Source organism: Acinonyx jubatus, chromosome D1 (assembly GCF_027475565.1).
Source record: "Acinonyx jubatus isolate Ajub_Pintada_27869175 chromosome D1, VMU_Ajub_asm_v1.0, whole genome shotgun sequence".
NCBI lineage: Eukaryota > Metazoa > Chordata > Mammalia > Carnivora > Felidae > Acinonyx > Acinonyx jubatus.
Window position 1 is genome coordinate 27,840,368 of NC_069390.1, and position 26,129 is coordinate 27,866,496.

Below are 26,129 nucleotides of genomic sequence, written 5' to 3' on the forward strand. Positions count from 1 at the left end.
AGGCCTGGAATACTAGCCTCTTTTTACCATACAAGTTTTTGTCAAGTTCTTTTCTCCCCGAGTTTTTTTCCTAGAGTTTTCTCTTCCTAAGGTGTTCCTAATTAAGGGAGAAGACAGACACAATGTTTCTGCATTCACAAGAATACTGCAAATAATTAGCATTTGTATCATCAACACTTGGAGATCACAAAACATTTTCATAAACGCTAATTAGACTTTATTATACACCTGGAGGGTAATCCAGGGATCAAAAGAAATGTTGGCAGCTTGGAAAAGGTCTGGCAGACTCTCTTTTGCCCATTAGACAGAGAAGAATCATTTGATATAATTACCTAGAATTTCAGATCCCTCCATTAAATAGAATGAAGTTACTGGAATTGACATTTCCAGGCCTGTATTATTTTTTTTAGGCCTGTATTATTAATATGAAGGTTTCTTTAATACAGTTCCCTCTTACCTTCCAACATCCCACTCCAGACACCCATCTCCTCTGTCCTAAATCCTATCAGGCTCTGGAAATGCTCCAAGATCCAAAAGACAACATTGCCAGCATATTCTCTGAGAAAGGACAAACAAATACACTTCTAATTTTATCCTCTTCACATGCTGAGAATGAGCTCAGAAGGGATGAAGTAACTCATTCTGCACGGTGAGGAGGAAGGCACGCTTTCTGGGTCTCTAATACTCAGCTCAGTAAACTAACCCCATCCTTTTAAGATTCTGCTCAAGTCCTACTCTTCTTAGGACACTTCCCCACAGTGTTTGCACCTCTCTCTGAACTCTTGTAGGGCTAGTTGCTGCGTGTCTAGCATGCACCATAGCCTTAGATCCAATTCAAAATATACTTATTTAAATAGGTCTGGGGGGGAGACATGCTTACAAGGAAACAGAGCGAAACTGAAGCCCTGATGGCATTATGAAACCACTACGGGAACATAGTAGAGGGAGAAACTAATTCTGCCTGTAAGGAGTTGGGATAACCTTCCTGGAAAAGGTGACATTTGAGCTGTTTTTTTTTTTTGGAAAGAGCAGGATTTCGTCCAATTAAAATATGTCCGGAGTGGGAGAGAAAAGGTGAAAAGGGAGGCATTTCACTCAAAGGGCACACGTGAAGGCACACGAAAATAAATAGAAGAACAAGTGGCAGGTGATGAAGAGGGAAAGATGAGTTGGGGCAATATTGGAAAATTGCTAGTTTTATTAAAAACAACAACAACAACAAAACTCTTCACCTAGATTTTTAACTTCTTAATGCCCAAGACCAACCATATTTCCCACATATGCTCCATCCGTATATCTTCCAAACAGATACCCAGTAAGTGTTTGTTGACAGCTGTGTCATCTCTGTGATGTCAGCGTGTGTGGGAAGGATGGGCGTTGGCCTCAGACATACCTGGGTTCCAATTCTGCCTCTTTACTAACTGTGAAACTTCAGTTTCCTCATCTGTAAAATGCAGCTACCCACTTCTTCGATTTGGGGGAAGATCAGACGACAGAACGTGCATAACAGCAGCTGGCACACTACAAGCTTTCCACAAATGGAAGCTATATTTATAGGGCTACAGGATGCAGCAAGGAACCATTTATTGCTTACAGCGTGCTCATTCATTCAACAATCACTAACTCCTGCTCCGCCTCAGAAGGGAACCGAGGGTAGGAGGATTCTCGCACTTGCCCTAGAGACCTTCTATCCGAGCTACATGCCGGGCCCCAGCTGCCACAAGAGACTCCCCACCAGAAAGGGTCTTTCAGCGAAGTAAAGGGGGTCTGTCCACCGATGCCGGGAACCGCTTCCTCTGGCACCCAGTGTCACTCACTCTCAGCGTCCAGATTCCGTTGTAAACAACTGTTCAGGCCGGCGAGGGAGTGGCGGGCCAGCAGCAAGCGACGGAAGCGGGGTGCGCTTTGAGCACGGCCTCGAGGGGTGGGACAAAGGCCGTCCTACGCCGCAACACGCCGCCGTCCCTGCCACTCCGTCGCCTCCACCCTACAGCACCGGGACCTGACCTCCCCGGAGGAGGCGAAGAAATGCCTGTGGTTTCCACCTCACGCCTCCCGTGCGGGCCCCGCAGGGCTGCCAGCCTCCGCGCCCGCTTCCCTCACCTGCCGCGGAGTCGGCGTGCTTCCTCCTGCCGCTCGGGCCGGGAATGAGACGGGAGGAGACGGGAGCGATGAGCGGCGAGAACGGGACGCTTCAGCCTCTGTCCTTCCGAGGCCGCATCCCTCGCCGCGCTGAGGGCCGTCCTCCCTACCCGACTCCGGTGGGTAGCGGCCAAAGCGGCGGTTCCTCAAGCGTCGGGAAGGGGGAGGCAGCCTTTTAGCCGGGAGGCGCCCGCCCCACGCAGGGCGGCGCCATGTTTCTGTACGGAAAGGCGGGAGGCGCGGCCCTGTCCGGACCCAGGGTGCTTAGTGAGAGGTGCTTCAGTCTAGGAGGCGCCCTGTTTCCGTATGTAGATGCGAGAGGTGGGCTCCGGGTCTGCGGAGGGGGCACAGTGGGCGGTGGCTCGGGACCTGGAGGTGCCCGCCCCACGCAGGGCGGCGCCATGTTTCCGTACAGAACGGCGGGCGCCTCTGAGAGAGTGTAAGGCGGGAGAGGAACGCGTGGTAGAGCTGGCACGGAGTCTGTCAAGTGAAAGAAAGCGATAGGCCGCTCATTCACAACCTCATTCAAAGCCTTCCCCGCCCGGGTTTTCAAATTTAAACATTACCATCGTGTCTTCTAGGTGCACATAATTTATCATTCTCCTCTAATTTGGGCTGTTAAGAAACAAACAAAAAAAAAGTCACGCCCACCACCTAGGTAGCCAAGCCTCACTTTAATGGCACAGACTCATTTTGGTTTTGAGGTCATCTCTTTTATCCAAGCGGATGCCACACTTGTCCATAGGAAGAGCGAGACTTCAGTCCTGAAAAGACGCCAGGCAAGGGGCAGTTTCCATGAGGGTTCCACTTGGTGTAGGTACAGAAACAGTAAGCACTTTGGGTGTTTTATGAACTGTGTTTTAGAAGGGAAAAAATATCATGGTTGAATGGATGAAGGAAATGTGGTATATATTATACAATGGAATACTACTTGGCAATGAAAAAGAATAAAATCTTGCCATTTGCAACAATGTGGGTGGAACTGGAGGGTATTCTGCTAAGTGAAGTCAGAGAAAGACAATTATCACATTTTCACTCAAATGTGTAACTTGAGAAACTTAACAGAAGACCATAGGGGAAGGGAAGGAAAAATAAGTTACAGAGAGGGAGGCAAACCATAAGAGACTCTTAACTACAGAGAAAACTGAGGGTTGATGGGGGGGGGGGAAGGTTGATGGGTGCTGGACATTGAAGGCACTTTTTGGGATGAGAGCTGGGTGTTGTATGTAAGTGATGAATCACAGAAATCTATCTACTCCTGAATTCAAGACTATAATGTATGTGAGCCAACTTGACAATAAATTTTTCAAAAAAAAATTCATGCTAAAACAAGCTTGTTTTAGAGCTTCATCTCCATCACAGGTAGCAGGGACCATGCTTATCTTGGTGCTGGACTAGTGGCTGCTCCAAGAAAACCATGCTTTTCTCACCTTGTAGCAAACTATGTGAATAGAAATAGTTTTGGGGCCAGGGTCGTTGGGTGGCTCAGTTGGTTAAGCATCCGACTCTTTTTTTTTTTTTATGTTTTTATTTATTTTTGAGACAGAAAGAGACAGAGCATGAGCAGGGGAGGGGCAGAGAGAGAGGGAGGCACAGAATCTGAAGCAGGCTCCAGGCTCTGAGCTGTCAGCACAGAGCCCAACATGGGGCTTGGCAAGCTCATGGGCTGTGAGATCATGACCTGAGCCGAAGTCGGACGCTTAACGCTTAACCGACTGAGCTACCCAGGTGCCCCAAGCATCTGATTCTTGATTCAGCTCAGGTCATGATCTCATGGTTGGTGAGTTCAAGCCCAGCATGAGGCTCTGTGCCATCAGCTTAGGATTCTCTCTCCTTCTCTCTCTGCCCCTCGCCCGCTTGCTCTCGTGTGCACTCTCAAAAAATAATAAATTAGTTAATTAAAAAATAGTTTTGGGGCCTAGTCTTAAAAAATAAAAGCTATGTGATTAATTGTTCATTTGTAAAAATGCTTTAAGACTGAGCATAAGTCATGTATGTCCTAAACCAAATGAAGGTAATAATTAAATCTCCTACCTGTAACCCATAAAACTCATTAAATTTAAATAACTAGAACAAAGTAAGATGAAGTGAAGTTAGTGCTGTCAAACAATATTTCTAAATAGATCACACCCGGGCAATTATTCCTAAAGTGTTGGAGGCTGAGTGCAATACAACACCCTCAAACCATTCACAAACTAGCACGTTGGGTATTTTTTCTTAAATACACACACGCATAAAAGTCCTCGGATGAGGATTCACTTTAGAGAAAAAAAAAATCCTTAAAATACTCAACTAACTGGAACAAAGATTCACCAAGAAAACATTCAGTTCTCACTTCCATGTCCAGACTAATATACCATTAGTCTCTAGTGGTTCTCAACCCTAACTACATCCTAAAATCTGGGGGTGTGGAGCGTTCTAAAACTATCATCTGAAATTCTGGGGGTGATGCCAAGGCAGAACTGTTAAGCTTTCCAGGTGACTTGAACATACAGCCAGGAAAGAACTACCTCCCTAGGGAGACCCACCCTCTATGTCCACATACCTAGTGAGAATCCACTACCTTCTTTTAAGGATTAATATACACAGTTTTCACTTGTGGAGGGGATGTTGTTACACTATCAAAATTATTGATTTGACTTGCAGTGGCTTACTTGTAATCTTCTGATATATTTGGTTTCCTTTAAATATTAAAAACATACTGACACCTTATGTGATTTTTTTGGGTTGCAAGGACAGGAAACTCAAATTACCTCAAAATAAAGGGAGTTCACTGAAAGGCCACTTAGGGTTTTGAAGAAGAAAGCTGGCAGCTGTTCTAGAGATCAGTACTATCCTATCAACTCCCCTAGACACAAAGGATCGCTCTCATCATACCTCTGCTCCTCGCTGCAGTCTCCTGTACTCCCTTCATAAAACAGACTAGCTTACTTTGTTGCTCCCTAATTTGGATTTTTCTATACAGAATTTCACTGCCCAAGCTGATTTTTATGCAAACTCAAGTCATTTGCCTATAGGTAAGCTATCGATCAGTGCTTAGCCCTGTTCTACCCAGCTAGGGTAGTGGTAAAGCTCAGACTCCTAGGCATCAGGTTGTGTAAGTGAGGATGGGTTCCCAAGAGGTTATCCTGGATGAATAATGAGGGCACATAGCAAACAACATACAGTTCTAGTGGTACAGGAGGGCTGCCCACAGCATTCAGGGTAGCACAGAACCCACAGTTTAAAACTTTGACCATGCAGTAAACATGACCAATTTTTCTTAAAACCTTATTCTATTCTTGCTTATGAAGGTTGAGGTAAATTGTGGTCTTGCTAGATTTTCCATGGAATTATCATCCCATTAGAATGCTGCTGTTTCTAGGACCACGACTATAACTAGGCAGTTCTGCCTTCCCCTGAAGGAGAGATGGTAGTTTTGTTTGCCAAATAATCATTACGTGCAAAGGTTGCAAGTCAGTACACAGTTTTGCTCTGTACTAATGTACAGAGTCTCTAGATTAGTGGTTCTCAACCCTGACTACACCTTAGAATCTCCTGGGGGGGGGGGGGGGCTGGCAGGAGTTCTAAAACTATCAGCTGAAACTCCAGGGGTGATGCCAGAGAACTGCCAAGCTTTCCAGGTGATTCCAGTGTGCAGCCAGGTAAGAACCACCCCCACACTCCCCATATGGTCTCACTGCACTTTCAGTAGTTTCTGAAAACTTCACACTTAAATCACAAACAAGCTTATCTTCTCTTTTTCACTACATTGTAAAGAGAGTTACCTTCCCTTCTTGCCTATGAAAACAAAGCCAAAAAACAAAAACCACACAAGGTTAGGGATCACAGGTACATTATAGAGGAGTCCTCAACTTTCTCCCATTTAAAGACTAGTATCCGTTATAGGTTAGAAAATAAAAGATTGACATGCCAGCACATTGGCTTGTCATTTGAGTCTTTCCTACCTCTATTTTTCAAAAAAACATTTAAGTAATCTCTATACCTAATGTGGGGTTCGAACCACAACCCTGAGATCAAGAGTTACACGCTCAGACTGAGCCAGCCAGGCACTCCTCCCTACCTCTGTTTAAATGTAGGCAGCAGTATCTCTAAGTAGATAAAATTTAGTTTCATTTTATTTAATGTTTATTTTTTATAGACAAGACAGAGTACAAGCAGGGGAGGGCAGACAGAGGGAGACACAGAACCCGAAGCAGGCTCCAGGCCTCTGAGCTGTCAGCATAGAACCCAGCGCGAGGAGAAACGAGAAAGATTCAAAAGAACATATAAATTAAGAGACTTACAAAGCTCATTAATCAATTGCAATTTATGGACTTTAATGGATCCCTATTTGAATAAACTGTCAAAATCATGTGAGATCAGAAAACGTAACTACTGAATGCATATTTGATGGTATTAAGGAATTGTGGGTTTGTGTGTATATAATATACCGTGGTTGGTTTTTTAATGTCCTGTTTTAGCTACACATTCTGAACTTTTATACATGAAGTGATATGTCTGAAGTTTGCTGGGGTGGGAGCAAAGAATGCATGGGGGTATAGATTAAATGAGATTGGCCATCAGTTGGCAATTGTTGAAACTGGATAATGAGTATGTGGAAGTTATTCTATTATTCCATTCTCCCCCATTTTTATATATGTTTGAAGTTTTCCACAATAAACCTAAAAAAATGAAGTTTTCAAAATCATTAGGACAGTTCAATTTCTGACTTGTCTGTTTGTGGTAATTACCAAATTCATTTTATCATAGCCTGAATTTCTATTTTATATCTTTAAGGAGTACCTTTCAAGGTAAAAACCACAGTCCTATTAACTGTTAATTAGACTTCCTTACTATTTAATACTGTTATGTAAACACTGCAATGTCATATCATTATATTCCTATGATGTTCTATAAAGTATTGGGCAGAGTAATTATAAATCAACTCACCCTAAACAGGTCAATACTTAACAGCAATATACCATCTAATACTCAGTTTATACAAAAAACATTTTATTAAGTACAATTTCATATTTAGAACACCCAAGATTACAAATGTGATTAGGTATTTGGGATACATAATTTATTCTTAAAATACATAAGTTATACACAGACATTAAAAACTCAGTCTCCAAAATACTCAATAAAGATGTCTGGATGACACTTGTAGAACTGACCTAGCAATTTTTTCTTCTCTTTGGCAGATAGTTTTGAATCCTCATCAATAGTTTTTAGTAAATTCATTAGTTCATCCTTAGTTGTCTTCTGTGTATAGTCAGAATAATCACTTTGATCAATTCTCTGGCAATATATATATCCTTCAAGTTTAAAAGTAAAAAGTTCAATTAATGAATCTATTCCTCAGATTTAACTAAAAAAAATAATATATTCACATTTCTATTTTTATTCCCCAGTTTGTTTTTTTTTTAATTTTTTTTTTTTAACGTTTATTTATTTTTGAGACAGATAGAGACAGAGCATGAACGGGGGAGGGGCAGAGAGAGAGGGAGACACAGAATCGGAAGCAGGCTCCAGGCTCTGAGCCATCAGCCCAGAGCCTGACGCGGGGCTCGAACTCACGGACCGTGAGATCGTGACCTGAGCTGAAGTTGGATGCTTAACCGACTGAGCCACCCAGGCGCCCCTCCCCAGTTTTTAAAATGCAATGAAGATGCTAAGCACTGCTGACTTTCTAACCCTGGTTACTTTTTTTTTTTTTTTTTAAGTTTATTTTTGAGAGAGAGAGAGATAGAGAGAGCACAAGTCGTGAAGGGGCAAGGAGACAGAAGAGGCAGAGAATCCCAAGCAAGCTCCGTGCCGTCAGCACAGAGCCTGATACAGGGCTCGAACTCACAAACCACGAGATCATGACCCCAGCCTAAGTCAAGAGTAAGACACTTGACTGACTGACTGAGCCACCCAGGCTCCCCAGGTCAAGTTACTTTTTGACATAAGGAGGGTCTCTGCCAAGTCTGGGTAACTCCAAGGAGTTTAAAGTTTAATTGAAATTAAAGTGCAACTACTTACAGCAAGACTTTCAAATAAATAACTAGGAATTTAGCTTTGAAAGATCATGAAAATACTATTTCTCAGATTACCTGTATCTCTATTTGGATCTCTTCCTTTCTGAATGGCCATGAGCTTAACACTAACAATTTTATGTAGAGTTCCTGGAATCTTTAAAAAAAAAGAGGAGGGACATGGGACATTATTCAAATGCATTGCAATCTAGTGATCATTACATAAGCTCAATTTAACTACTTTCAGAATTTTACCTTAAAAACATCTTTTTGATGATCCATTAAAAAGAGTACCAGAAGATCAGTTTTGCCTTTGGATAAATTTTTATTGTCAACAATAGCTTTTGAGAATATCCTTTTCACAACCATTCGGTTGTCGCTCTATAAAAATAAAACAAAACACACCCAACAGTGTATATTTGAACTAAATTTAATATAAAAGGCAATATTAAGTATTAATAGCTATTCATTTCAGCATACTTGGTGCCAATGTAAAATAATCTGACATGTGCATCCTGTAAGTATTAAGGCTACTGAATACAATTAACATTTAGACGAAAGACTTACTTCTTTCTGTAATTTAAATTCAGAAGGATGTGCTGCAACAGCCATGAAATACAGTAGTCTTCTAAATTCTTCTCTATTTTGGGAATCCAAAAGCTTTAGAAAGAGCTGAGTAGCTTCTAATGCTATTTCAGTCTTCCCATTCACTTCAGCCAAAAGAAAAAACGGCTTTTAATTTTGACCAAGAGGGACTATTAAAGGAACAAAATTCAAGTTAAAGCTTAAGTTAAACAGTAAACTTATTCAAAACTATTTTCAAAAGCAAAACAAAACAAAAAGACGAGGAATTACAATAAATGACCAGTACCAACCTTCAAGACAGCCTATTCTCAAATTGACAACTCATTCCCTAAATCCTTGTCAAAATTAACAATCTTAGGATGTTGTATCAAATTCTTGGCTTTGAAAATAAATTCCCAGCCTGCTTTTCATTAATTCAATACATTTCAAGTGTACACTATGTGTAAAGTACTGATGTATCCAACTCTACCTGAGAAAAATAGACAGGATTCTCTGAAACCCCTGATTTGTTTTCAACAAACCATGAGGAACAGTCTGGCTCATTGGTAGAGGGACAGAGTGTCTGCCATTTTGAAGAGAACGGAGTGGGAAGAGTGGTGATGTTGGTGTGCTTTCTACAGAAGAGAACTACCACGCTATACTTGTTAAACTTCCAGTGAATGAGGGTAGCATTCTCCTGTGCCAACGGAAGTTCCTGTGTAACTTTACAGCTTATTAAAGCCTCTTTCTAAATCAGCCCTAGAAGTTTTGGAATAAACATACTTTCCATGGATTAATCCAGATCCACTCCCAGCTTGAAGTAGTGCCATTTTGGTTAATTCTGAGGATAATTAACTTCTTCCTGTTTTTTCCAAAAGACACATTCCAGGATCCAGTAAGCTCTTACTTACCTAAGAGTTCTGCAATGCCATTATGAACATCAGATAAATGATTTAACAGAGGTTCCCTACTACTGTAATATTTGCCAATGGCATCAAACAGAAGTTCTTTCACTAGGTCTATCCTATCTGGTTGCTCAGGAAAGTTTCTGCTTATGTCCACCACCATCTGATCAGGAAGGTATTCTAAGCAGTCAGTTGCTGCAGAGAGCCATTCATCTTCCCTATGGGGAAAAAAGAATTATTTTATTTTAAAAAGCAAAAAAGCAACAAATGTACACACAGTACTTACTACCTATCTCAAGTCTGCCATGAAGATAGATTTCTATATCCTTAAAGATACATGTAATTCTTTTTAAAATATTGGTAGATCATGTATCACAGACCAAAAGCTTGGCTTAATAGGTCTTCTCTCTTTTTCTTTTTCTCTTTTGAAGGGAAAACAGAAGCTATCCACTACAATATCAACTAAAAAGGACATCAAAATTCAAAGTCTACTCTTGAAATTTATGACAGAGGCCCAGAAACTCTGAGTTACATGCTCAGGGTCCCAGGCAGTACTAGATCCCAGATCTCACTCCTAGACCAGTACTTTTCTAATACAATCTTGCTTACTTCACAGCTCTGTGTGTGATCAATCCTCTCACACTTTGGCTAGAAGAGAATAGAGGAAGATAAGGTAGGGTTTCAAAATAATTAATTTCTACTTCTAATAAAATGCCAGCAGGGTAACTTCAGAAAAATGCTACAGTTCAAAAAATAGAATGAATAGCTTTTAATATTCAACTTGTTAATGTACATATGTATTTTATATATAGTTTTTAAAAAATCATGCACTCTACTGCCATGAACTCAGGACAACTAATTCTGTCACCACTCAGGTGCCCTATATTGGGCAGGTCACGTCACCCTTCTGGGCATCAGCTTCATCAAGTTAATGGTAAGATGCAGCTAGATGATCTTTAAGGTCATTTTTAACACAGTTTCTAACTCTGTATTTAAAATTTAAGGTAATTATAAAATGTTTTCAGGGGCACTTGGGTAGCTCAGTTGGTTAAGCAGCGGACTCTTGATTTTGGCTCAGGTCATGATCTCACATTGACAGTGTGGAGCCTGCTTGGGATTCTCTCTCTCTCCCTCTGTCCCACGCGCTTGCTCTCTCCCAAAATAAAATAAAATAAAAAATGTTTTCATGTTACTTTAAATTCTTTTTTTTTAAAGAATTATGTAGGATTTAATCTTTTTTAACTCTAAAATTCTTATTGATTAATAAGCCTCCTATTGTATACACAGAGTCAATAACTAGTATGTTGGGATTAACTGCTTTTTGCATAAGGTTTTAAGCTACCTTTTGACATTCAACTATTAATAGTTCATTGGACTGTAGAACTTATGAAGTACTGAAAATGTAAGTTGCATTCCTTTGAAACATTTCTATCTCCCTAACTACTGAATGCTATCTGCTAAGGCAAAAATAATTAAACATTAAATAAGCTATAAGAAATAAAAAATACAAGATTTTAACATGTGATAGTTTTACTTAGGAGAAGAGTTTCAAAGTTATAAGGAATATAGAACTCTTCCTTAAGGAAAAAAAAAATCATATTTCCCTTAGCACCTGAAGTGAAGCCTTCATACCTTAAGATTTATATTTGGAAGAATGATAGTCAGATATGAGAACAAGAGTTACTTTCATTATATTTCTTTAACAAAACAATTAAAAATACATATTCAAGATATTCTGGAGAAGTATAAAAATATAGGTAGTCAAAGGATTCTGAGAATTTGCCAAATCTGTTAATTTTGTTCCAAGCCCTTTGAAGACCAGAGAGCCCTACATTTAAAAAAAATTTTTTTATATTGTGTTCTTCCATTTATTTTTTTTCCTTTTATTTTTTCCTAATATGAAACTCATTGTCAAATTGGTTTCCATACAACCCCCAGTGCTGCCCTACATTTTAACAGAGAGAAGATGGAACATAATCATCTTCTTCACTTGATACGCAAGTGAAGGTATGTGTGAAACAAAAATGAATATAAAAAATAATGAAAATTAAATCTCTTTCTAATTTTGACCAAGGTAATTTTGTTCTTCACTTTCCTAAGTACTGATAATTATCAATTGACTAATGCATCTCTGATCCTATGGACAGAACTCAAAGGATTATCTTCAAACCATTATCTATAATCTTCCTAAAAACACACTCAAATTATTAGATGGATGTATTTCCACATACTGAGAGTCACTATAAGCCTTGAGAATCCCTCGATCCAGATAGTTACTGTTGTTGATCAAGTCAGGTTGCCTCTTAGGCTGCGGAACTTTAGATACAACCTCTTGCTGTTTGAGTAAAGAGTCAAGAAGTGGAAGGTCTACAAGCTGCAGCAGACGTCCAATTGTTTCTTCTTGCCATACTTCATTAATAACTACACAGGAAAAATGACAAGGTAAAAAGTAACAATATTTATTAAATGCTCACCACAGTATTTGTCTAGGCAAGTCTAAGGTAGAAGTTTGTGGCAAAAAAAAAAAAAAAAAAAGGAAAGGGAAAGGGAAAAAAGTCAATCTTATGAAGTGGTTTCTTATGAGAAAATACAATTCAAGATTTGTTTAAAGTGTAGGAGAACAGACTTGGACAACAGGAATTCTTTTCATTCTTGTACTGTAAAAAGCAATATGGCAGAGATAAGAGATCAAGTCATATAACATGTTAATAAGGACTTTGGAAGAAAGAATGATTCATTATTCAATCTGAAAACTGGTTTGAAACTATTGGCTGCAGATTATTCCACTCAGGGTTTCCACAACTAGGATGGGGGAGGGAAGGTGGAAATCGGTCATGAGTCTTCAATCCTTTGCCAAAGACCAGGAAGAACATAAGAGTTCTGTTAATGTTAAACATTAATAATGTAATTTTCAAAATTTTATTTAGCCTAATAAAATGTTAGAGAAAGAAATATCTGAGAGCATATTTTAAATAAATAAAAATCCGCACGCAAAACACTGCAGATTTGAACCTCTGCCAGCTGATAGGACAAAAGTCAGTGTTCAAGAATTGCAACACTGATCTATTTGTTAAAGATAATAGACCTCTGTTAAAACTTAATATAAACAGCTTTAATACACAGTGTGCTCTTTCTTTGTGGTTTGAATATTTAAATTCTAATAAAGGTTAAGACTGAAAAGTTTTAAATAACTAACTTTATCTGAAGTTGGTCTTCTGTATTTCTTGCTTGTATCATCTTTACTTACCTTGTGGAGACAAGGTTGTAGACATGTTTATGTGAGGGTAGTTAGCAGGCTTTAAACTCAGATTTTCCCAGAGATCCTCTAAACTTGCCGATTTGGAATGAGAGGACTTAAATAATGCATCTGAATACCTAAAATGAATTTTTTTTAAATTAATGTTTAGTAGTAAGCCCAGAGAAATATCTTACTGTTAGAAAGCTAAGAGTTTCTACAAAGTTTATTTAGTTCAGAACAAAAACAAAACAAATGCAAATTCTAACAACAGAAAAAAAAAACATGCACCTACTTTCTCAAGTCTAAATACACATACTCTAAATTCTCCTTTGAACATTTAGATTTTTTTAAATTTTTTTTACATTTTATTTATTTTTGATAGAGACAGAGCACAAGTGGGGGAGGGGCAGAGAGAGACAGAGACACAGAATCCGAAGCAGACTCCAGGCTCTGAGCTGTCAGCACAGAGCCCGACATGGGGCTGGAACTCACGAACCGCTAGATCATGACCTGAGCCCAAGTCGGACGCTTAACCAACTGAGCCACCCAGGCACCCCTGAACATTTAGATTTAAGTAATTCGATGATTAAAATTTTGGTCTCCTATTTTAGAATGTAATCAAACTTTATTATGCTGTTTTTTATCAGTTATGTCTATTTCTGGGGCATCCTTCGGTGGATAGTGCTCATCATTTTCCAAATACAGAGCTGATAATCCTTTACCCACAATTCTCAAACCCAAAAAGCTGTGAAAAATTTAAAGTTTATTCAGAACTCATATGGTGGCAAAAGCTAACCTGAGACTATCATAGCCTTTCCTTCTCCCAGTTAGGAGTATTTTGTTTACTAAAGAAATACTAATACGTTCGGTTACCAGATGCTGCCCAGGATCCCTCCAGGACTGTTATCAAACATATGGTCTATATACAAAAGTATCTTTTTAAGATCTCCAAAGCTCCAAATTGCTAAATGCATATAGCCCCAAAGGTTTCATATAAAGTATGTGGACCTGTATCTGGAAAGCAGGGATTTTGCCCTATCTCACCCTCATATCTCCTTCCTATATTTAGAGGTAATTTTATCATCTTTTAAAGTTTTGAAAGTTAATACATTAAAATATTTGATACACTAAAGACATTAAAAATACACAATATCTGATACACAATACACTAAAAATAATTGAAAGTCGGGAAGACTAAAACTCTTTGGGTCAGATCTGAATTATAAGGCTTCAGTTGCATGGTCCCCTCTACACAGTTTAGCTCAAGGAAATGGAAACATTTTACTTCATGACAAATAAGTTAATTATGTACTTATCACATTCATCCATTTCAGTCACTGGGTTCTACAATTCTGTCCCCCAGTCTCCCTTTAATTGATTCCCTCTTCACCACAATCCCCACTTCACCCCCATCTATAGAGTGCAATACTGCAATAGATTCCTAACTAGGTCTCCCCATTAGGATGTCCAGATGGCCGCCAGGATGACCTTTCTAAAATATGTCACTTTTTTGTGGCCTCCCCAACATCTGTATGATCGATTGCAAACTCAAGTCACATGAAACTCTCCGCACTCTGGGTCCCACATGCCTTTCATACTTCACATCTGCCATTTCCTAGATTCTAGTGATAACTTACCTGCCTACCTTCACATTTTCTGTTCTCATACCACTTTGTGCATAAAACATACTTTTATGCTATAATTGTAACTTGAAGCAGAAAAATCAAAGTTTGTTGACTGTTTCTGCTAAATATAAAATATGAACAAGCAAGAATTCCAGGAGATACTGAATAAACAAAAGTTCACTGTATTTTATCAAATTTACCCACAGACCCAGATTTTAGCCTCATTTACGGTTTCCAAAATAATATAAAACCATTCAGCCTGTTGCTAAAAAGTAGATGAAATCCTGCCAATACCCCCAGGATAATCTAACATTATATACTAACCTGGAAGGTGAACATAGTTTATTCTCTTTGCCTAATGGACTGTCTTGGTTAGGTATGGTTGTGAATCTATAAAGGCTGCAACTACTATCTTCAAATGTAGGTTTTTTGTCTTTTCCAAAGACTTTGGTTGGAACTGCTTCAAATACTTTGTAGTCCATAAGTGCTTGACACACTCTTACCACTTTGGCCCGAGGAATATCTACATCACCAAAATATTTATTCTGAATTAGGTGAGAAAAAATGACATCCACAGCTTCTGAACCAACAAAGCAGTCATTGTGTCTTTTTAAATGGTGTCTTCGTTTTTTCACCTCCACCTGTGTTTGAAGAGTGTTTATAATGCTGCTCCACACATAGGTGGCTCCGAATGGTTTCTGGGCCACGCTGAAACCTGGAATGGGAAAAACGCAGAGTAACCTTGTTCATTTATAATAAGGTCTAAGCAATCCTTAAACAAAAAATACCCATTTCAGGGGCACCTGGGTGGCTCAGTCGATTAAACGTCCGACTTCAGCTCAGGTCATGATCATGTTGTCCGTGGGTTCGAGCCCTGTGTCAGGCTCTTTGCTGACAGCTCAGAGCCTGGAGCCTGCTTCAGATTCTGTGTCTCCCTCTCTCTCTGCCCCTCCCCCGCTCATGCTCTGTCTCTCTCTGTCAAAAATTAACATTAAAAAAAAAATTTTTTTTAAATAAAAAAAAAAATAAATAAACATTAAAAAAAAAAAAGGAGCCATTTCAGGGGAGCCTGGGTGGCTCAGTCGGTTAAACATACAACTCTTGGTTTCAGCTCAAGTAATGATCTCACGGGTTCGTGAGTTCAAGCTCCACGTCAGGCTCTGCGCTGGTGGCATGGAGCCTGCCTGGGATATTCTCTCTCTCTCTCTGCCCCTCCCTCTCTTCCCTCTCTCAAAAATAAGTAAAATAAACTTTAAAAAAGTAGCAATTTCCAAAGTTATTACTAAGGAACAATTATGAGGTCAGTTTATTACTGAAATTTTAATTAGTAGCAACTCATTTAAAATGTAGTGCCTACTTTATGCTGAACACTATCCTACATGCTAGGATACAAAGGTGAGGAAAATCAAATCCCTGTTTACATGGACTTATACTTTGTGGGAAGATACAAACAATATGTACATGTTATATGAATGCTAACAAGAAAAATAAAGCCTGGTGAGGAAAGAACACTATTTCAGATGGATGTCAGGAAAGATCTGACAAGGTGATTTCTGAGCAGAAGCTGGAGTAAAATCAGGAAGCAAGCTGTGCAGATATTTGGGGAAAGAAAACAGAAAGAGCAAAGGCTCTAGAAACCAAGTGTGTTTGGCCAGGAGAGGAGGAACAAGGCCAGCATGCCCAAGGTGGGTAGCCAGGGAAAGAACAGTAGGAAATGAGATCAGAGGAGAGTGGAAGTGGTCTTTGGGGTGGGGTATCAAGTAGGACCTTGTGGCAGTTACCAATTATGTGTAAGGAACTCTATTAAGTGCCTTATGAATTACATTACAACATTAGCAACCGTATGAGGTAGATATAATCTCAGAGAAGAAAAATAGATTCGCAGAGGTTAAATGTAACTTCCAAACATTATACTGTTAAGAGATGGTATTGGAATTTGGTTCATGGTCTATATGATTTTAAAGCATTTATCAGTAAATAGATGTATAATTATAGACATACATACACACAGCAGTTGGAATAAACTAATATTTTTTTTTAATAAATTTTTTTGAACGTTTATTTATTTTTGAGACAGAGAGAGACAGAGCACGAACGGGGGAGGGGCAGAGAGAGAGGGAGACACAGAATCGGAAACAGGCCCCAGGCTCTGAGCCATCAGCCCAGAGCCTGACGCAGGGCTCGAACTCACGGACCGCGAGATCGTGACCTGAGCTGAAGTTGGATGCTTAACCGACTAAGCCACCCAGGCGCCCCTAAACTAATATTTTTAAAGCTTCCTACTATGCAGGCTTAAGAGTTAAGCACTTTGTAACAGGGAAAACTGGTTCCTGCCTGATAGGAGCTTACAACCTACCACAAAGATAGGAAAAGCACAGAGATAAAGCAAGGTTTCAGCAAGACAGGAAACAGAAAACATGCTTTCAAAGATTTATCATGTTTTTCCTGATTTTAATAAACTGATATTTGGCAAAACTACAAAGAAAAGGAGAAACAATAAAAAGGAAAACACAGACCTTCGTTTAATAAGCTGATGGAACAGAGTCTAGCTAATCATAAGCTTGGTGGCTGGGTGGCTTGCTCTCTTTTTACATAAACACAGACTGTGCGTTTTTATGTGTTACAATTTTCAATGATGCTCTGAATATTCAGTGGTTCTAATTTTTAAGCCTCTATTTTTGTTAAGTGGATCACTTCCTTTATTTTTAGGATTCTCTGACAGAGAAGTTGAAAACTTACTACTTCCCTTAAGGTCATGTAAAAAGGAAAACTGTATCACTACAACTCTAAGGAATAAGAGAATTATAATTACAGAAACTGCTACCTGACATTATCTTCCTGCCTGTTTAGATAAAATAGAATGTATAAGATGAAAGCAAAGATAAGTTCCTGAAAGACATTAAAACTCCACTTAATGCACTAGGGTCATAAATTTTAAGTGGGTCATCTGGAATTCGTCTTTTGTATTATAATACATAAAAGAACCACAGTGAACCATCACACTGTATCCACTTGCAGTGCCATTTTGTAGCTACTAGAAATTTGAACATCTTCACTATTTAAGTTACTAACATACACACAAAGCCCTTTACTGTTTATTTGTATATTTCCAATACCAAAAGTAGATGGGTAATTCAACTATCTACCAATTACTTTAACGTTCATTTAAAATAATCAGCTAGACTGTTTTTGTATTTTAAAATTCAAGATACTTCAGAGGAGTGCCTGGGTGGCTCAGTCGGTTAAGTATCCCACTCTTGATTTCCGCTTAGGTCATGATCTCACAGTCATGAGATCAAGCCCCAGGTTGGTCGGGCTCCACACTCAGTGTGGAGCCTGTTTGGGATTCCCTTTCCTCTCTCTCTGCCCCTTCCATGCTTGCACGTGCACTCTCTCTCTCAAAAACAAACATTTAAAAAATAATAAAAATAAAAACAAAATTCAAGGGGTGCCTGGGTGGCTCAGTTCGTTAAGCGTCTGACTTCAGCTCAGGTCATGACCTCACAGTTTATGGGTTCAAGCCCCACGTTGGGCTCCGTGCTGACATTTCAGAGCCTGGAGCCTGCTTCAGATTCTGTGTCTCCCCTTCCCCCTTCTGCCCCTCCCCTGTTTGTGCTTGCTCTCAAAAATAAACAAACATTTAAAAAATATTTAAAAACAGTAGTCATTAAACAAATAAATACAGTATTCATTAGTCCTAAAATAGAGGATATCATAAATTCCATAATATATACTAGTCACAGTATGCAGGAGTAGGACAGGAAAGGAAAATAAGATTTGAACTTGTAGAGATCAGAGTGCTTTTCAAGTAGATTGAAATAGACTTCTGGGTAATAATGTTAAATCTGAAACACATCAGTCTTAACAGTTGAACTCCAAGTAGGTAAGTATACAAATCCTAAAAAATAAGGCTGAGTCACTAATTTGAGATCAACAAGACCACAGAATGGAGTGGGAGGGAGGGGACACTCAGTTTCAGCGACATGGAAAAGGCTAATCTTCAACAGGGGAGTTAAGAATAAATTTCCCCATATTAACTTGCTGCTTAAATATGGGAAATCAGGAAGTTTTGCAGGTTGGATAACACAGTATAAAAGATTAAAGAACAGGTTAGAGCAGGATACTAGGCACCTATGAACCACACAATGTTTCCAGAGTCCTCCAGGCATGATACAATTCAGCCCTTTCAGGTCCCCTCTGTTCTCACTGACCATTAATTCCCTACCATTGCATCCTGGGATATTTCCCCTCAAGCATCACCACCCACAGACCCAAAGTAGCTCATGTTCATACAGATACTTTAATACATAATATACCCTGGACTTGACAAGTAAATGTGCCAAAACCCACACCAGGATAACCTGTTTTTTTAATGCTGACTTCACCAGTTGAACACAGGTCCCCCACATGCTGGTTTGAAACTTATTTATCATCTAAGAGCTGAAATGAATATTGGTATAGCAGACCATGGCCCAGTAAGACAAATTACTGCAACTTCCAACCAGAATTCAAGAGACCAGAAGTATACAATGAATGCTTTGTAAATCTAGCAATCAGAATTTCAGCCTGTCTCCAGCCCTCACTTGCATATGAGCTAGACATTTCTTTAAAATTCATCACTATCTGCATCCTTGATACTTCCTTATTTAATTTACATTTGGTCAAGCATGTTCTAAAAGCATCATGACCAAAGGATCAAAGAGTCTAGAGATCAGCTGTGATAACCTTGGATAACAGAGTTAACCTCTATAGGTCGGTTTCTTCATTTACTGATACAAGAGTGGAACACTGTGTTTAAGGTTAGTTTCCAGTCTAAACTGCTGAATATAGGATTTGAGAGATTGAAATTCTACCCCATCTCCACTTAGATATGGACATTGAACACGACATAAAATATGGTAAGAAATGAAGCATAGGAACAAATGTGACCTTATCAGATACAAAGTTTTTTGGAAGATGTCTGAGCCTAATAAGAGGCTCAGAAATTGTTTTAAACTAGATATATAATATACTATACATACTCTTAAGCACTATATAAATCTAGACTAGTTAACATTCACTTTTCAAGCAGATTCATTTTTGTTTGAAAATAGTTATTTTTCAAAGGCAAAGACCTGTTCTTTGCATGTATTTGAAATCTACCCAAAAGAATTTACCAAGAATAAAAAAGTTAAATTTCTAATATTGAACTCTGATATATATTTGTAATACTACTGATAATCATCTTCATTTCTATAAATATACACTAAATAAACAAGTTGTTACAATAATTCCCTAAAAATCAAGCCATAAGGCAGATATGTCAAGAAATTACATTTACTCAAAAGTCACAAAGGGACAATCAGCTTCAACCACGATCTGTGCAGCACCTCTACCATGGCCCTGCTTGTGTTATTTAAAGGCAAAAACAAATTCTATCATCACTTCAAATTTGAAGGATTACTGAACTCCGTAGAAGATCAATAAATACATTACAAAAATGGATCCTGATGCAAGGTAAACACAATTATGAAAACATGCTTTAAAATTTTTTTTATGTTTATTTTTGAGAGACAGAGACACAGAGGGAGCACAAGGGAGCAGGGGCAGAATCCCCAGGCTTCAGGCTCCACAGTCAGTGCAGAGCCGACTGGGGGCTCAAACCCATAAACCACGAGGTTATCACCTGAGCAGAAGTCTGACACTTAACCAACTGAGCCACCCAGGTACCCCCCAAAACATGCTACTTCTAAATTAACATGTAAGAATCTCGTTTTCATTCCTAGGCATTAGACTGCCCCCACCGCACAGGAAAAAAAACAAAAAACAAAAAACAATTCAGTAGCTCATGTTAGGCAATTTTCCACAAACTTGAACAGTGAAAAATAAGTGCCTTATTTTTTTTTCAAATGTCCTTATAGTTTGCAAAACTTCAAATTATTTAATTGCCTTATAAACTGCCTCACTGGGGCGCCTGGGTGGCGCAGTCGGTTAAGCGTCCGACTTCAGCCAGGTCACGATCTCGCAGTCCGTGAGTTCGAGCCCCGCGTCAGGCTCTGGGCTGATGGCTCGGAGTCTGGAGCCTGTTTCTGATTCTGTATCTCCCTCTCTCTCTCTGCCCCTCCCCCATTCATGCTCTGTCTCTCTCTGTCCCAAAAATAAATAAAAAACGTTGAAAAAAAAAATTAAAAAAAAATAAACTGCCTCACAAAATACATTTGGTTATTCAATACTTGTAGATGATTGCCAACTACTAAAAACTTTGAAAAGAGAGTTAATGCTGTGGTTCTTAGTGGATGATTTTACCCCAACTGGATACTTGGCAATGTCTGGAGCCATTCTTGGTTGTCACAAGCAAAGGAGGGGTTGGTGCTACTGGCATTTAGTGAGTAGAGGGCCTAGGGACACTGCTAACCACAGGCCAACCCCCACAACGAAGAAAATGTCAATAGTGCCCAAAGTTCAGAAACTGTGGGTTAAGTGAACACTAGTTACACATGAAAACCTGTGTTAATGCAGGACGTACAGTCCTCCTTTCTCTGGATACAAAGAGTAAGACAAAAGCATGAGTTTTGGAGTCCCAGATACCTGGGTTCTATTCTTGGCTCCATCATTTACTATAATGCAATCTTGGGCAAACAAGGTTATTTTTCTGTTGCAAAAGAGAGCCAGTTGCACTGATCTCTGTTACCATCAGGATCATAGGAGACAATATGTTAATACCCAGCATCTAACAGATGTATATTTCAAAACAAAGTGGGAAACTGTTACTTACAATCTAGAAGAGCCTAAGGACTCAATGTAATGGAATAACCTGATCGGGATCCCTGAACAGAGAAAGAACCTTAAGCAAAAATTAAGGAACTCTAAATAAAGTATGGGCTTCAGTTAATAATAAGAATGCATTAACACTCGTTCATTAATTGCAACAAATATACAATTCTAATATAAGATGCTAATAGTAAGGGAAAATGAGTAAAGCGCATATGGGAACTCTATATACTAACTTCGTGACTTTTTTGTAAATTAAATCTATTCTAAAATTTAAAAAATTTATTTAAAAAAGTAAAAAAGGAAGGTATCTTTCTTCTTCCTTCCTCTGAACTAAGGGGACAGAGTTCCTACCTTCAAAGAGTTTATCCCTTACCTATTCACCTCACCTGATGATGTCAAGCTCCAAACAGTATTCAATAAATAAAGACTGTTAGCAGATAAGACAAGATGTGTCACATACCAGAGGATTTAACTCTTCATCAGAAAATAATATGTAAATCCTAAGTCATTTAGGATTTAAGATAATGTTAAGAATTATTTTTTTCAGGAGGTTTTAAAACATTACAGAATTTTCAAGACAAAGGAAAAGAACTACATCTATTGGACATTAACCAAAGCCTTATGAAAATAGATAAATGTAGAGAACGAGTTTGGGGTATTAAAATAGGCAGCTGTAACTAAGTGGGAAAAGCCTGCTGCTATACACTGATACCAATACACAACATTTTTACTGCATATTGGTTTTGATAGTTCAAAGTTTGTTTTCCTCTTATTTAGTATTAGAGATGTCATGCTGAAGACAGAGACTGCCTCTAAGAAGGTTGCAAGCAGGTAAAGAATGTAAAAGAAATCTCTTCTAATAAGAACAATTTTAAAATACGTTAAAAGAACTATCAATACAAGTAGGCACTGGCCCCTACTTTAATTCACACAGATTAATGAGATAGCATATGGGAAGTACTTTGAGCTCCCTGGAAAAGTGATACCTGGTGAATTCAGAGAATTGGGTTACAGTATAAAAGGAAAACAGGATAACATACCACTTTCTTATTTGTCTGTATTAAAAGGCAAGTATCTTTAAGGTATGTCCTGAAGGTTAGCATATGGCATTTATTTCTTCTACATAAATCAGGTCCCTGGTTGTTACAGCCCCTTTAAGGTGTGGAAGAGTTAGTAATAGGTAGAGAACTAAGAGTAGAAAGCTGCTTGCCTGAGCATACAGAAAGGAAATAGCAAGGAACCAAGAAGCACAGGCTCCTATTACTGTGTTCCCTGGGACTGTGACAAGGCAACTAAAGGGTAGAAGAGGGATTAACAAATGCTAACAGGTAGGGTTCCAACCCTAGCAAGCACAACGGATGAGAAAAGGCAGTGGGCTTTTCTCTGCCCACTGTGCTGCTGTGCAGGACACTGGTCTTTGCCATGTGTTCAAATCTGCTAACCAGCCCTTTAGCTCTTCCCTCTGAAAGTCATCTACTTAATTTTGAATACTTGTTCGCTTATGCCATCTAAGAACCTGTTCACAAATGCCCAAAGCTCAGAACTGGTATTTCAGCTGTTAGAGAAGACAGGGTGCCATGTTTTTAATCATGTAAAATTTGGCAATTTCTTCCTCTCAGAAAGTAAGCCTAAAGATTTCCCAAGTCTGTTTCCAATACGATTTGACTTTGAATTCTCAAGTGATGAATATAAAACAACTCTTTTCACAATGTAAAACACAGAGAAATTCTGAATGTAGCCATCATATGCTTATCTGAATCCTTTAAATTGGGGAACAAGGTCAATATTATTCCTAAAGTAGTTCTCATCACAATTTATCATTAGAATTTTGAAGATTAAAAGGGGCATTAGTCATTATAAGTCAAACACAAGACTGGAGCCACTGAGATGCACCCATCTGACCTAAGTCAATTCACTGACTACTGTCACCTTGAGGAAGGAGCCAGTTTCACTGGTTGGTATTTTCCAAAGGAAAAGTTTTTGTCAGATAGGGAACCAATTTGTAGAACACCCTACAGAGCAGATGCAGAAGAGGGTGGGGGTGTAACTTCTCTAGAAAGTAAAAAAAAAAAAAAAAAAAAAAAAAGAGCCAAGTGTTCTCTGGATAGTTTGTTGTGGTTTGTTTGTTTACTGAGTTGTAATATGCTAAGATCAGATTTTTAGAACTTCTCATCCATTCCATTCATTTGTTTGGACGTTCAAAGAAAGTAAGAGGCTAAGCAAACTACTCTCAAAGCCAAGCCACGATTAAGCTGGTGGCAGAAATTCATCAACGTCTCTCCTAATGTCATGTAGCCATTTAAAAAAGTTCAAACTTCTATTCACTGAAATACTGCCCATCCAGAAAATTTAACGAACAAATATTTTTTTGCCAAGGTCCTGCCCGTTGAACAAGAGCCCAGGAAGTCTGGAGAACAGAGCGGGCAAGAGAGGCGCTCGGTTCCTGGCCATACTGTGGAGCCGAGGTTTGTGGCTGAGACTGAAGGCAAAGAGCCATACAAGTCCAGATAAACTTTCTACGAGGAACGACGTGGAGCCTATCTGGAGACCTAGTGAGAGCGCCTGGCACGCAGCTGGCCACTGAAAAGCGCGCAACAAAGTTCAAGTTGGGGACTAAGTAGAAAGCTGGGCTGTGAGGACGGCAGGGTCGGCCGGCTACAGCCCACCCGCGAGAGAGGGACCCAATTCGCCGACAAGCCTGGGCACTAGCCCGAGGGGGCACAGCTGCGTGGAGCCCACTGGACCCGGCGGCGTGCCAGCCTCGCGCAAGAACCGCAACCTGAGCCCCCCAGCCCGCCCTGTGACCCCCACATGTCCCGGACAGGGGTCTTCATCACCTACCTGGAGGCTTCTGCGCTGGGCTGTGGAGAGCTGAACAGTTCAGAGCCGCCGCCTTCTCCCGCACCGTGGCCATGGCCGTAGCTGCCAAGCCACCAGCTCTTCCGACCGCCGCACGGCGAAGTGCGCGCCCGCGCCCCGGCCGCCAGTTAACTGGCCCGGGACGGGGCGGGGCTCCCCTCAGGCCCCGCCCCCGGCCAGGCCCGGCCCGCCTTGGCCGCCGCGAGCCGCTCGACACTGGTCACGTGCCTGCAGGAGCTGCGCGTAACCTGCAGCCCCGCGGGGGCGGAAAAGGTTCGGCCCCGGGCGCCCCACCGCACCCACCCCCGCCCCGGACTGCACCGTTCTGCTGTGTTGCGGGCGGTAGCCAAGTAGAGAGCATTTGTGTGTGGGAGCCGCGGGTCGGCGCCGGCACTCCCGTCCCACCGCCACTCAGCGTCGCCCCAGCAGGAGTTAGCCCACCTGGGTGCAAACCACTACACGCAGTTGATGAGCTCTGAGGCTTAGCAAGTTGCTTAATTGCTCTGTGCCTCACCTGTGGCGTAGAGTTTTGTGAAGATTACACAAACTAATTCATGTTAAGAATTTTAGTACTTGGTCCTGAAACTTTAGTGCTTAAAATTATGTCACGATGGTATTTGCGTCGAATTTTTCACGCATCCTTCTCTGAAAAATAACAAACAACAACAACAAAAACAAATCTTTATCTAGCCCAGGAGAGCAATGTTTAGAGGTCATAGTTAGGAGGGCATCTGGCTGGCCATGGAAAGAAAATCGGTGCCTCCTCCAAAGTAACTCTGGGTCAGGAGGATAGGGACAGAGTTTGCTATGAAAATGGAGTGAAGGCGAAAAAAGAAGGGAAGGGAGGGTTGTCAATGGGAAGTTGCAACTAGGGAATCCAGGGGTGCCCTGCTGAGGTACTTCTGAAAGGGTGAAGGATCTAAGGGACCAATAATTCATTGCCAGATACATGCCTGGGTTTGTTTTATTTTTTTTTTTTTTTTGCCCCAAATTTGGGTATTTTGTAATCATTTTAAAACTTTGGTACGTATAATAAATATCTCGTTAAGGAGGATACCTGTGTGATCAGGTTATAAATTAGAATGCTTTTAGGTGTGAATTCATTACTTTGCTTATTGGAAGAAGCCCCTGCATGTGGTTTAGAGAATACAATTCTAAGAATATATACATGTGGTTGTTTCAAAGAATACATACTTAAGAAGCTGTGACCCAGAATCCCAATTTAGTGTGTGGGGCAGGGGCAATCTGAAGATTTAGAAAAGGTGCCAACTGGTTACTCCTTTTTTTAATGTGCTCTCTCCCCCTGGTGGTAGTAAAACCTGCCCTCAGGTCTGTTCAAGCAATTTCCTCTGTAATTTCTCAGTTGGTTCCTGCTGGCAGAGATAAGATACAATTTAGGACCTGTTTCAGGCATTCAACAGACCAGTTAGCTTTAGCCTGTCCCAGACTGCATTAATGAATAAAAATACACGTTCAGTTAAAAAAAAAAAAAAGTGTGTGTGTGGGGGGTGGCCTGGGTAGCTCAGTCAGTTAAGTGTCCAACTTTGGCTCAGGTCATGATGTCTGGGTCCGTGAGTTCAAGCCCAGCTCTGTGCTGACAGCTCAGAACCTGAAGACTGCTTCAGATTCTCTGTCTCCCTCTCTCCCTTCCCCTCCCCTGCTTTCTCTCTCTCTCAAAAAAAGTAAACATTAAAAAAATACACGTTCAGGGTCACCTGCGTGGCTCAGTGTGCTGAGGGTCCAACTTCAGCTCAAGTTATGATCTCACCTTCACCATTCATGAGTTCAGGCCCAGCATCGAGCTCTGTCCTTTCAGCATGAGCCTGCTTCGGATCCTCTGTTCCCCCCTCTCCTCCTGCCTGCACCTCCCGGACTCATTCTCTCTCTCCCCAAAATGGATAAACATTAAAAAAAAAAAAGTTCATCCTCATCGCTTGGGAGAGAAAAAGCTCATACTATTTTTGAAAACAAATCTTGACAAACACTAGTATTGGGTCTTTTGAAAAAGTCAGGTGACCTTGATGATTTTGATAATTTATAT

General features: G+C 40.1%; 3 protein-coding genes across 8 annotated transcripts in view; 1 reads left to right on the forward strand and 2 right to left on the reverse strand.

Annotated features, from left to right (window-relative positions):
* The window catches only part of TCP11L1 (t-complex 11 like 1), a 34,383-nt gene extending 32,143 nt beyond the window's left edge, over positions 1 to 2,240 (reverse strand). The window contains exon 1 of one of the 4 annotated variants that reach the window (XM_015081154.3): positions 2,104 to 2,240. The gene's annotated coding sequence lies outside the window, so the exon portion shown is untranslated. Of the gene's footprint in view, positions 1 to 457; positions 752 to 1,393; positions 1,529 to 1,817; positions 1,953 to 2,103 lie in introns of those variants that run through there. The other 3 variants (XM_015081155.3, XM_015081156.3, XM_027072932.2) reach the window with 3 other exon arrangements.
* LOC128311800 (basic proline-rich protein-like) lies at positions 2,124 to 25,292 on the forward strand. 3 transcript variants are annotated; one of them, XM_053203324.1, is made up of 4 exons: positions 2,140 to 2,261; positions 5,108 to 5,159; positions 5,734 to 5,786; positions 6,284 to 7,307. In XM_053203324.1, exons 1-4 carry the CDS (start codon positions 2,148 to 2,150, stop codon positions 6,521 to 6,523), a joined length of 459 nt encoding a protein of 152 aa, XP_053059299.1. In that variant the 5' UTR covers positions 2,140 to 2,147; the 3' UTR covers positions 6,524 to 7,307. The 3 variants fall into 3 exon arrangements, 2 of the variants coding, with proteins under 2 accessions (XP_053059300.1, XP_053059299.1); XR_008290408.1 differs by lacking the exon at positions 5,108 to 5,159 and having other exon boundaries at positions 2,124 to 2,261; XM_053203325.1 differs by lacking the exons at positions 5,108 to 5,159; positions 5,734 to 5,786; positions 6,284 to 7,307 and adding an exon at positions 23,606 to 25,292 and having other exon boundaries at positions 2,134 to 2,261.
* Positions 7,117 to 24,230, reverse strand: DEPDC7 (DEP domain containing 7). Its single transcript, XM_015081157.3, has 9 exons — positions 24,071 to 24,230; positions 14,801 to 15,191; positions 12,861 to 12,988; positions 11,845 to 12,034; positions 9,620 to 9,831; positions 8,712 to 8,854; positions 8,400 to 8,525; positions 8,223 to 8,301; positions 7,117 to 7,442 (listed from the first exon to the last, which is right to left on the reverse strand). Exons 1-9 carry the CDS (start codon positions 24,141 to 24,143, stop codon positions 7,249 to 7,251), a joined length of 1,536 nt encoding a protein of 511 aa, XP_014936643.1. The 5' UTR covers positions 24,144 to 24,230; the 3' UTR covers positions 7,117 to 7,248.
* Positions 25,293 to 26,129: the final 837 nt, after the last annotated feature.